The sequence below is a fragment of the Balearica regulorum genome, chromosome 14 (assembly GCF_011004875.1).
Source record: "Balearica regulorum gibbericeps isolate bBalReg1 chromosome 14, bBalReg1.pri, whole genome shotgun sequence".
NCBI lineage: Eukaryota > Metazoa > Chordata > Aves > Gruiformes > Gruidae > Balearica > Balearica regulorum.
The window spans coordinates 11,801,610-11,813,431 of record NC_046197.1 but is presented as its reverse complement, the minus strand read 5'-3'; the positions used below and the strand labels follow the sequence as shown (position 1 = coordinate 11,813,431).

At 52.2% G+C, this 11,822-nt stretch overlaps 1 protein-coding gene across 6 annotated transcripts in view; it reads right to left on the bottom strand.

The window, feature by feature from the left end:
• Positions 1-558: 558 nt before the first annotated feature.
• The window catches only part of UIMC1 (ubiquitin interaction motif containing 1), a 39,595-nt gene continuing 28,331 nt past the window's right edge, over positions 559-11,822 (bottom strand). For 4 of the 6 annotated variants that reach the window (XM_075766847.1, XM_075766845.1, XM_075766848.1 and 1 more), the window contains exons 9-13: positions 10,624-10,792; positions 4,967-5,045; positions 3,307-3,427; positions 1,476-1,539; positions 559-1,072 (exon numbers count right to left, since the gene is read on the bottom strand). In XM_075766847.1, the coding sequence (XP_075622962.1) occupies positions 816-1,072; positions 1,476-1,539; positions 3,307-3,427; positions 4,967-5,045; positions 10,624-10,792 (690 nt within the window). In that variant the 3' untranslated portion in view covers positions 559-815. Of the gene's footprint in view, positions 1,073-1,475; positions 1,540-3,306; positions 3,428-4,958; positions 5,046-10,623; positions 10,793-11,822 lie in introns of those variants that run through there. The other 2 variants (XM_075766849.1, XM_075766850.1) reach the window with 2 other exon arrangements.

Genomic DNA, 11,822 nt, shown 5'->3' with positions numbered 1-11,822 from the left:
GCCGAATTTTAATTAGCTCTGCATCAGCTCGTCCCGTTCATTAGGCAGCACAGGCACGAGCCTCCCCCCGTTCCCGGTGAGGCGCTCCGCGGCAGGGCGAGGATGCTCCCGGGGGAGCTGGGCACCCCCACGGCCGGGCCTGGGATTCCATCCTGCCCTCGAAGCCACCAGCGGCTGAAGCATCAGTGGCTGGAGATGAGGCCTCCCTGCCACGGGGACCAGGCACAAGGCCGCACACAGCCTGGCCGAGCCACCGGGCAGACAGGGAAGACACCAAGGACACGGGGACAGCGATGTCGTGGCTCTCCACTGGTCTCTGCATCTGCTGGCTGCGGCTGTCAGCTGGCACCAAGGTGCCCTCCGCAGCTCCCAGCTGGGAAAGTCATTGATGGGCCATTAGACACAGCATTTGGCACAGCAGCCCCCTGCCCAGGGGGTCCCCAAGCTCACGCCACCCCCCCAGAGCCCAAGGACAGGTGATTGTGGAGGGACTGTCTGCTGTTCCTCCTCTCCTCCCTCCAGCGCCTCCCATTCCCCAGAGAAAGACAGCACAGCTCCTCCGTGTTGCTGCAGTTTCATAAAAACATACATAAATATATTTCCATTTCTTTAACAGAGAGCAAAGCTGCACAGGCACCTATAAAACACACAGTCACTTCTCCACCCGGCGTTCCCTGCACAGGTCGTATAAAACATAGAAAAAGGGGGGGGGGGGTTGGAGAACAAGGCTGCAGGTGAAGCAGGGGTATGGTGCCATGCAGACCCTCGCTGGGGCGTGGGGAGCTGCCAGGGGGGGTCCTGCTGCACCGCTGGCCTCAGAACTTGCGTTTTCTCCGGCGGCAGCCTTTGGTCTGCTGCTGGCTGCCCAAGCGAAGAGCCACGTGCGGCTCCAAGTCCACCACACTGTCCGTGGCTTCCAAAAAGGAGACGCCAGGTTTCGCAGGGGAGACGTTGGAAGGAAGGTGACGAAGGGAGTTGGGGCTGTCCACCACCGGCCTCCCGGCTCTGGCCGAGAGTGCAGGGGGGGACTGTTGGTCTGCTATTCCAGGGAGGGGGGTCCCCGCATCAGCACCTGCAACAAGAGTGCACATCAGCACTGCCTGGCCACAGGTGAGGAGAGGAGGGTGCTGTTGAGAGCATTTCTCGCCACTCATCTCCTGTCCTTGGACCCGTGGGGGGAAGCACCAGTGTGCTGGCAGAGAGGGCAGCAAGCTGCCTCCCTGCCAGGAAGCTGGACATCTCTTGGTGCAATGGCTCAGAGCACAGCCCTACCCCTGCAAGGGCACTGGTACAGGCAGGGATGTGTGCAGCCAGCCGGGGGATGCCAATGGCCAGCCAAACCCAGCGCCTCCCGCTCTGCTCAGGAAGAACAGACTCCTTTGAGGGGAATTTGCCATCCCAGCACAGCCCAGGACTGCAAGGGGAGAGCTGGGAAAGGTCACCCAGCCAGGTAGGCACAGAAAGTAGCTTCTCACCTGCAGACTTGCTCTCCGAGAGTTCCAGCATCCTGAGGAGTCCCCTCTCCTGCCTTCTAGCGTCCTGCCAAGGAGAGGAGAACCACCGTCACAGCACGGCCACGAGGGAAGCCTGTAGCCAGGGTGGCCCCGTGGCCGCACGTTCCCCTAGCCCACAAGGTCAGGCTGGGCACAAGTGGCAGTGCTGCATTTCCAGAGCTGCCAGCTGAGCACGGCCAGCTGCCAACAGGAAAGGCACTGCCCCGTGCCAAGCCTGACTGGTGCCTGAGCAGAGGCAGCTGAGAGCAGTTAATAAAGCAGAGCCCAGTAAGGAGGGAGGCCAGGGTGCAGGAAGCCACCCCCAAGCCCAGCAAGTGTGGGGCTGCAACAGAGAAACATGGGCACCGGGGGCTCTGCCACATCCCCCGGCACTGTGCCTCTGAGCGGGCTCCATCCCACTCCGAGGGCGTGGGGCTTGCTGTTGGAGGGAAGGACCTTCCTCCAGGGCACAACCAGATGAGGAACATGCATCTTGTGTCCCCTCTTAGCCCCTGTGAAGATGCAGCCGTGCTGGTCATGCAGGCTAAGGGCAGACCACCTGGCCTGGCTGGTTTGAGCCTTGCTGGCCCAGAAAAAGTCCCCTCTCTCCTGGCTGCTCCATGTCCCCAGAACTGCTCTAGAAGGCACCGGCATCCCAGCTGCAGGGTTGGAGCTGCAAAGCACCCCAAAATGGGCCATGGTAGGAACCCGCAAGCACAGCAGTGCCACTAGGAAGCTTTCCAAAAGCCCAGCCCATGCTCAGGCATGACCTGGTCCCCCAGGGAGCTGCAACCTCGACACAAGGCAGGGTCAGGGAAAACACAGAGCCTTGCTGAACTGTCCCAAAGGGCCACCCGGCTCCAGCACCTTTCCCCCATGCCCTGTGCTCGCGCCTGCGTGCAGGACCCTGCACACCAGCTGACTGTGGGGTGCAAGGACAGAGTCAAACAGCACCCACGGAACCAGTCACATGCAGGAGCAGCCGTGCCCTGCAGTACTCTGAACCACACAGCGCTTGGCTGTATCCCAGCCAAAATCATCAACCAGAAATCTCATCATTTGCATCTGAATCCCCAAAGGGCTGAGGCCTGTGATGGATTTAAGGGATTTATCGAAACTAAGACATCATGTTGCATCTTCATGCTGAGAATCACATTTCTGAGCGCAGGCAAAGCTGTGGCACTAGGGCTTTGCCCACAGGAACCAGCGGGAAGGCGCAGAAGGACCCTCTCTGTGCTCCCCCAGGACTGCCATGAGCAGGAAAAAGCACGGTGGGGGTCAACACCTGGTGAGTGACTGCGAACCAGCTGCTACCCACGCTCCTGCCTCCCACCTCCCCCAGCAAGGCACATCCCACACACCTCCACTGCACTCACTCCCCCACGTTTCTCCCGGGATGCTGCAGTTTGCTCCAGGCACTGAGCAGTTCCCTCTGCTCCAGCTCTGAAGCCTTCCCCATGGGAAAGGGCTTGTGGATAGAGTCGGATACGCTTGTTGCCCCCTCACCCTGTCAGCCGAGGAAGCCTGCAAGACTAAGGCGTGCTCTCTGGCAGCGGGACAGCCCTGGCTGCCTGCCTGCTGGAGAGGTTACTGGCAGGTCCGCTGGATTAGCTCACCCCTGGGAACAGTCCATGCTCTCACAGAGCATCACAGGAGGGGGGGCAACAAGTTCTCTGGCCACGGCAACCCACAGGGACAGGCAATCCTGCACCAGGTCAGCTCATCCCATCAATCAGGGAAAATGCTCCTGCTGCCAACCCAGCCCCAAACCCAGCGCAAAGCAAAGGAGACGGTCTGCAGGGTCGCCCCTCACCTTGGCGCTTCGCAGCCTCCTCGTTCCCTGAGCTTGCCTAGCAGCCTGAAGGCAGCTGTCCACGTGCCTCTGATACTGCAGCAGTGGCACCAGTGACTTACAGAGGTAGCACTTCTCACACCTGCCAGGCAGCAAAGGACAGAGCACTGCATTAGGATTCGCCCTGCACCGGGCTCCCAGCCACCAGCGGTGGCTTTCCTCCTCCAGGCCACACCACGGAGAAGACGTGTCACCAGATCAGGTCTTGCTCAGTGGGGTCAGGCTGGCACCAATCGCAAAAACTGAGTGATTATCAGTTTTCCCTGCCTGTTCCTCTGAATCCTGCTGCTGCAGCAGCGGGACGGTAATCAAATCTGCTCATCTAACTATCTCAAACACCACTGATTTCTCCCCAGACATAAAGCACCCTGTCAAAATCCACAGAAATGAAGTGCGAGGGCCTTGCAAAGGGGAGTTAAATTCTGCCTGAAAAGCAAACCAAGTGTGTTAAATCAGAGAGACATTTTACCAGGGCTGGATGAACTTGTCTGACTAGTAAATCAAGTCTTTCTCTGCACCATCTCCATTTTACATCGTGCCACGTTGGGAGAGGAATGCAGAGCACGCGGTCCTGCTGGGGGGCTGGCACAGCATGTTCCTCAAACCCCCTCATTTGTGTCGAAGCTGCCCAGGCTCACGCAGGACGACTGAGTGTGCTTGGGAAGAAAATTATCCCGGGTGAAAGGAGATGAAGGTCAGGCGTGGATTTACACAGCTACGCTCACTCACTTCCACACCAGCTCTCAGCAGGGACCAAGTCATGCAGAAGAGGGCACCGGTTCTTCAGGAGGGGAGTGTCCACCTGGGGAGCTATTCAGGAATGGACCATCTCCAAGAAGAGATGAGCCCCCAGGGACCAGCCCCAGCAGCATTGCTTTCAGTTTGATAAGCAGCACTCTCCTAGAAAAACTCACCCCAGGCTCTAAAATGCATATGGAGAGCCCCCACCGAGCAAAACTCCGCAGTACTTTTCCCGTATTTTCTTTCCAGTCAGTGCTGATTACCCAGATAATGTGTCTAAACAGAAGCTGTCCTCTCTATAATTAGCCTAATTCCATTAGTGATGTTGCCATCCACTGTTTGTAACAGCAAAATTGCTTCCATAGCAGGGATTTTACTGTCAGATCCTCTCTTATGATGCTTTGTGTGGGTGGCAGGAGGAGGGGCTGCATGGGAAGAGATTAAACAAAGCCATGCTATTCTGAAAGTCTAATTTAATTAAGAATATCACTACAGGTGCCATGTTGACAGCCTCCCTGTCCTAGCCTCTTCTTTACCCGGGGTTACCAAGCTCAAATCTCCCATTAGAAACTGGCTGAGTTAGCACCATTTTAGCTACAGCTCCCCCCACAGCAGCCAGAGACCACGCATCCCTGACCCACCATGGATTGGGCTGAAAGGAAATTAGTGCAAAAATAAACAATCTGAGAACAGCAAATTCCTCTTGCTTCAGTTTAAATATAGCCAGCACTGCAACAAGAGGCACTGAGAGCAGGCAATTTCTTATGGAAACATTGCTGTAAGGCCAAAAGCCAGCATTTATACAGGAATAAAGACATCCACAGGCAAGCTAGAACTGAAGCACAGAAACAATCTTCGAGGAGCAAGCATACCTACTTACTTGTCAATGTCTAAGGATGTTGGGCTGCGTTCACCACTGGCAGCTTTACTTCTTGCCTCTCTCTGACGCCGAGTGAGCACTGGAGGAAAAACAGAAAGGGTTACACCTGCCATCCACCCCAAAAGCATCCCTACACCATGTCTGAAGGCAACAAGTTTCAATCTCTTCCACTCAAGGCTGCAGCAGAAGTGATGCTAGAGGCAAAGAAATACGAGACTGGGATGGGCAGGGTCTTCTTTCCTGCAGAAGAGGTAGCTGGCCAATTCTCCTTTTTTTGAGGGGGAGATACTGAAGAAGTTACCTTCCCCAGACTCGGAAGCCAGCTAGCCATTTCACACTGTAACTTGTCTTCTGCCAGAAACAGCTGGATCAGCAGTATGCAGTTTACAGTAATTTTAAAGCTGACGCGCAGCAGCGCAACAGCCTGGGAGAAGAGTTCCACAGCTGCTCCAGCAGCACAGCACTGCTCCCTGCCAAGCTAAGCACCCGTGCCTACTGCAGTGGAGGGAGCGTGGTAACTGTGAGCTCGGGGGGAAGGAGAGCTGAGGCAGGAGCTGTGCGGAGGCACCAGCCCTTCTGCAAATGTGGTAGGAAGAGGGAGCCTTGCTGGGGAGGGATATAGCTCACGCTGGAAAGCAATGGTTACAACGCTTAGCCTACACTCGCTGCTTTTTCCACTGCCCACGTGAAACGGGGATGATCTGTACTACTGTACTACAGCTTTGTGGGGCCTCTGGATGAAGATCTCTACCAGGGCTAAGCACCAGTGGTGCTACTCTCCAGCAGCAGCACAGAAGGGCCAGCTCCAACACATCTGGGTAGCCAGCGAGATCCCAGCTGACCAGCATGCTGATGACGGGTCCAACAATTTCTGTTCCTTCAGCAAGCCTAAGCAGCCTTTCCAAACTTGCTCTCCAGGCATCTGCAGGGACCGTGTTGGAGCGTTGTCTCTTTCAGTCGAATTCCTCTCAGCATATTCCTGTTGACATGCCACCAGCAAAGATCCTCAGGGAACATATCAGATAGCTTAGCTTGCTTCACCAGGGATGTTCAAGACTCTAGCTCCAAAACAGATGTCACAGTAAGCACTCTCGGGCAAGCTGGCTAAGGGGACAATGCAGGGAGCTGGTTTACAGCCTGGTAACATTGCTTCCCAAACTCTCTTTAGGAGAAAGGCCTGAATCCAAGGTACAGACTCAACAAACCTGCTCTTGTTGGCACATCATCTGTGATAAACAAAGGGATGCACAAAATTTTGTGCAGAATAAAGGGAATCCTTCAGAGTTTTAGCAAAACCTCATTTCCAGAGTGTTAGGCAACCCCAATTTCTATCCACAATGATGACAGAACAGGGTCTTTCCCTTAGTAGCAATCACTGATCTGCAATCACGACCAGCAAACGCACTGCAAGATGCTCAGGAGCTGCTGGGGCTGACGGGAGACATCCACGCCGAAGAAACAAGCTCGAGCGTTTCCTAGGACGTGGCTATTGTCTCGTAGGTGATGACTGATACCAACAGCTCATTTCTCACACACACCGAAGCGGGTGTCTCTCTAGTGTAGCCTGGCCCAGATTCAAAGTGGCAGCCTGACTAGGAGGACTGATAACCATGGCCACCCCCCAGGCCATCCAGCCTCCCAACAACCCAACTAACACATGTGTTTGACAGCATGGTGAAAGCTGCTCTCCAAATCAGCGTGCACTCGTTAATATTCCTTTAACACCATCTCGGGAGCCTTGTGCACCAGCTCAGGTGTTAATCAGTTCTATTTTCTTCCAAAAGCAGTGAACACATCTGGCATAATGGGCCCATTAGAGATGTGTTGGACCAGCTCTGCAGCTGCCCATGGGAAGACCCCCAGCTGTGCTGCTGGAAGCAGAGCCACAGGAGAAAGAACAGGGCCAGTCGTCCAAGAGGCACGGCGAGGCAGAGTGGAGCCAGCCTTCCCCCTTCACATCTTCCCAAACACTGGCAAGGCACAAGCACTGCCAAAACATGCTGGCAGCCTGCAGAAAGGGAGTTAAGAACTTGGAAAAACACTTGCTGTGGGGAAAATCCCCACCACAGAGCAGGACCGACCCACTGTGTGATAGGAGCCTTGTCAATCTCCTAGATGCAACACTCTTCATTGGGTCAGACACACTGTGTAGCCCGAGAACGATGTTTTCCACAGCTTGGCATTTCTACTGGTTGACAAGTCATCCTTGGGCTGCTTGGCTCCAGCTCGCACCCTGGGGAAGAGGAGCAAACCCTCCCCAGCACAGTCCCGCTATCAGCGTGCCCACCCCAGGCACCTCCTGGGGCTGCCAGGTGAGGTTGAGACATGGAGCTGTGAGGCCGTAGTCACCAAGCTCCTCACCTCGCTGCACAACACACCTGCAGTTCACTGCACCAGCTTCCTCCTCATTCCCACGACCAGCTGTACCACTTTTTGTGCAGGATCCTATTAGTGGCAGGCTTGCCAGCATCTTGTCCTTTTTCAGAAGCAATGAAGCTTTCCTCTGCATCCATTCTGTTATTCTTTCTGCTGTATCAGTGCCACTTCTACTGATGTCAAGAGTACCAGCACTGCCGCTGAAGATTGACAGATGCATCACATTGCATTTGAGGCTTTGGGAGGAAGGGATATACCAAATCCTCATTTTCCTGGGCTCACTTGGGAACTGAGAGGTTGGGAGCACATAGATGGAGAGCAACAGGAATAGAGTACATCCCAAAGCTCGAGACTATTTACTGTGCTCAGTAGTGGCCAAGACTTGCTTCCAGACCGAGACCAGCAGATTCCTGCATTGGCAGCAGCAGCAGGCAATGGATGCAGTGACTCCAGCAGAGAGCCCCTCTCACACAAGCCAACCCTTCAGCCGAGCGCATGAAGGAAGAGGGAGCTGGCACAGCACTTCCCTGGCTCCACTCATTCGCTTGGAATTAACACCAGTCACTGAGCTGGAAACCTGGGACCTGAACCTTCCCCAGCCTACTACACGCAACAACAGGCTCTTTTTTATTTACTCAGACCACAGGAAAATGGAAATTTGTGATCAGATTTTCATACTGCCCAGGTATGTGGTGGTCTGGGCATCCAGCCAGGGCAACCAGGTACATACATAGGGGAAGCAACTTGCCCAGCTAACTCATTTGAAAACTTGGCCTTAAATATCAGCCAGACTGAGCTGGTCTCCTGGTACAAAACACTGAAAGACTTTGGTGCACGACTAGAAAAGGGAAGAGAAATAAAATCAGCAAGAAGCCATCCTTTTGTAGTTTTAAAATAAAAAACACTGACAGCTATAGTCTACAGGACTGCATAATCTGCAGTTCTAGAGACATCAGGAGTAAATCCAATTATTAAGTCCAAAGACAGACCAGGAACCCCTGACCCAGTGCACCAAAGGAAAACTGAAGCTGTCTTTTCTTAACAGACCAGGACATGGCTTAGAGTGTAGAACTTAGATTTTTCTCTCACACAAGGCTGTGGCTGCGCTGTTGAGGAAGCCAGCAGCCAGCCAAGAGCACACAGCACTGCAGCAGTAGGGAACAGGTTCCAGACCCACACAGGAGCTGCCATTTGCTTCAAAAAACAACTCTCCCACTTCATTTTTCTCCCCATGCATTACCTTTACCTATGGGTTTTGTGCTAGCAAAAGATGCCAAGGTAACAGCCCTGGAAACAGAGTCCTTTTGTACCTGCACAGCTATGCTAGGCTACTGTCTGGCCTCTGCTCAGAGCTAAACATCACCCCTGCCTATTCACACACCCACCCACCCACCCCCGACCAGCCCATCAGCCAAGACCTCTCCGGGTGACTGTTGCCTTTGTACAGCCGCCAGAAACTGGACGGAGGTGCCCCACAAGCCAGAGCCCCCGCAGGCAGGATTCTGCCCCGCGTTACATGCTGCTCCAAGTCCAGGAAGCCCCTGGTCCTGCAAAGAGTCTTGGTGCAAACAACACAGGCATCACAGACTGTTATGGCTAATAAAGCCTGGTCTCTACAGGGAAAATACTAGAATAACTGGCAATAGAAAACCCAAATTACTGTGATTTTGTCCCAAAACCATTGCTCTGCTTACAGCCATTATTGTAGACCAAAATCCCTTTTATTCCAGGCTAGTTTTCTTATGGGGGGAATTGTTCTGAACAAGTCAGAACAGCAGAGTAGCAATTCCAAAATAACTGCCCTTACAAACATCCCCAAGGAGACCAGTCTGGAAGCAGAGTGGAGAGACCAGCCTTGAACTTTGTCCTGCTGAAAGCCAACACCAAAGGAAAGAACAAATTCCCTTGCACTGCCAAAGAATTCAAAGCTTTTCCCTGATCACAGTCAGGATTCCCCAGGATCAATGGATATACTCACAGTCCAGCCACACCAAGGACCCGATTACCACAGGGCCAAAGACATTCCTGCTAAAAGCCACACTAAAAATTCTGCTCCATTTTGTAGCACAGATAAGACCTTTATCAGCATTGAGGGTGGGAGAGGAACTGTGATAATTTGTGATTTGCCCGAGCCGAATGCTTTGCATTAGTAGCTGGTTTGTGCCACCAGAGAGAACTTCCCACCAAAATTAAGCACCAAGCAGTGCCAGCCGCTGCTCTGGCTCCTGTTATCTTGACAGGACCCATGTCATATCCCCAAAGATTTAGTATAACAGGGGGACCTTGTATTTTAAAAGTCCATCAACTCTGCATTAAGATTACACGGTGAAACTTCCTCCTGCTAGAGGAATGCAGAAGTTACAGTTCTTGTACTAGCTCCGATTTGCTCAAATTGCTTAAACATCATAGATTTAGGTTGCATTTAATAACCCAGTATGTAACTGAAAATTATATATTCACAACCTGAAAAGTTAATCTTATTACAAGCTACTACTTTGATATTACCTGACATTGTGCTAACACAGACTTTACATTTCAAGCAGCACCTAAAACATAACTTATTGAATATGTTGATAACCAACCGGTATATTTGTTCACTTAAGCTCTACAAAGGTTGGCTATGGAAAACTGATACGGAGAAGACTGTAAAGAGGATTAATACGGGCATTCTGACTGTGCTTCTATGCCTCCCTCTTCACATGAAGGAGAAAAATCCCAGATCGATAGGTATCATTTTGCAATTTTAGAGGAACAAGAGGGAAACTTTTCTGCAATCTCTTACAGCTAAACAAGCCATTTTTGCACATATAAATGTCAGACTCATTCCAGAGTGCAGGCCGTGCTTGGAGTCGTACAGAACATTCTCCTTCTTAAGAGCCCTGAAGGACGCTTGCCCGCGTGGCTCGGGAGCCTGCCATTTTCTACCACTGGCAGATGCTCTGCAGGTCCTCAACAAAACACACAACAGACATGTCTTATGAATACTACTTAAAGCACCCAGGGCTAGATCCTGGGGTAATACTCGGCTTATACGCTTTCCAAGGGACTAATAATGTGAAGTTGATCAGAGAGATGTCTCTGTGCAGGAGGTGCTGGAAACACAAGAGCCTCCGATAACACTCTCCTGGCTGGTTTGGAGACAGAACAAGGCAGAATGAACAAACCTCCCCACACGCCATGCACCAAATATCCCTAGAGGGACAAGCCTGTAGCATCTGACCACAGGTAACAGGAAAGGGGGACGAGCTCAAAGAGCAAACACACAGAAGCGCTCAGCAGACCTGGACTGTCCTCGCCAGCCTCCTCTCCCACGATGCCGTTGCAGTACATGGCGTGCAGCTCGATCTCCTTAGCTGGAAAGCCTTGGTCACACAGTGGGCAGGACACATGGTCAGCAGCTGTAGGGCTGTTCTCAGACATAGTCCTGCCAGCATCTTCATCACCACCAGCCTAAGGAAAAAGAACAAAAAATTAGCCAGTTAATTGTGGCATTTCTCTTTTTTTCCCAGATGCAAAGTTCCATGTTGTCTGGTAGCTACTCACCCTACCACAGACTCAGTTTTTCTCAGAAAGTTTTATTCTCCCTTTATCACATACCGGTCAGAAATAACACCACTGGCCAAGTAAACTGTGCAGCACTAATAACTAATTCTTCTTCCAAAGGCAACATGTCCTGCTGAATCATGGTGAAACCTCCCTGCACAGCCATGCACACCATTTAAGGCAAACATCACCTCACCTGTACTACCACAGAAAAATGGCAAAGCTTCCATTAATCAGGAAAGCTCAGAAGCGAAACTGATGGAAAATTCATGGGGCAAAGCAAGAGTTCAACACCTGACTTGTGCTCATCAGTTTCTGGACATGATCCACGCTACACAGGCAGCACTATCTGGGAACACAGCTTCCCCCAGGATGAAAGGAGGCTGCTGTGCTCTTAGGGAGTCCAGAGAGATCACTGGGAAGCTCCTCCTCTCTAAGAGGAGGTGGTGGAGCAGTCATCAGAGGGGACACACATCAAGGAGAGAGGCAACACCATTAAAAATCCAAGTCACACAAAATTACTATCAGTGGCTTTTCACCAGGGCAAAATGTCACAGCCTGTGTTTGTTCTCCGGGTGCCATTACCACTTACCGATTCTCCCTTTTTACATTGGTTACACAGCTGCAAAGGTGCTCTGCTACCCACCCGTGGCGATACAGCCTTCTCCCTACGCTACTGATGTTCCCAAGACGCAGTAGACTACTGCCATCTCACTCATAACAAGATCTCTGCCTAGTCAGGCTTGCTACAAGATTTCTCCATGTTAAGAAAGAGCCTTACCTCCCCCCTGCCCGCAATGATTAAAAAAAGGTATTTAAATATGAACCACGCAGAAGAAAGCTATAGGAAAATAATATAGGAGAGTTTTCTGTTCTTAGGGCTAAGCAGTGACATGTAGACAGTATGCAGCAAAACTGCTGTCTCTTCCCTCCAATG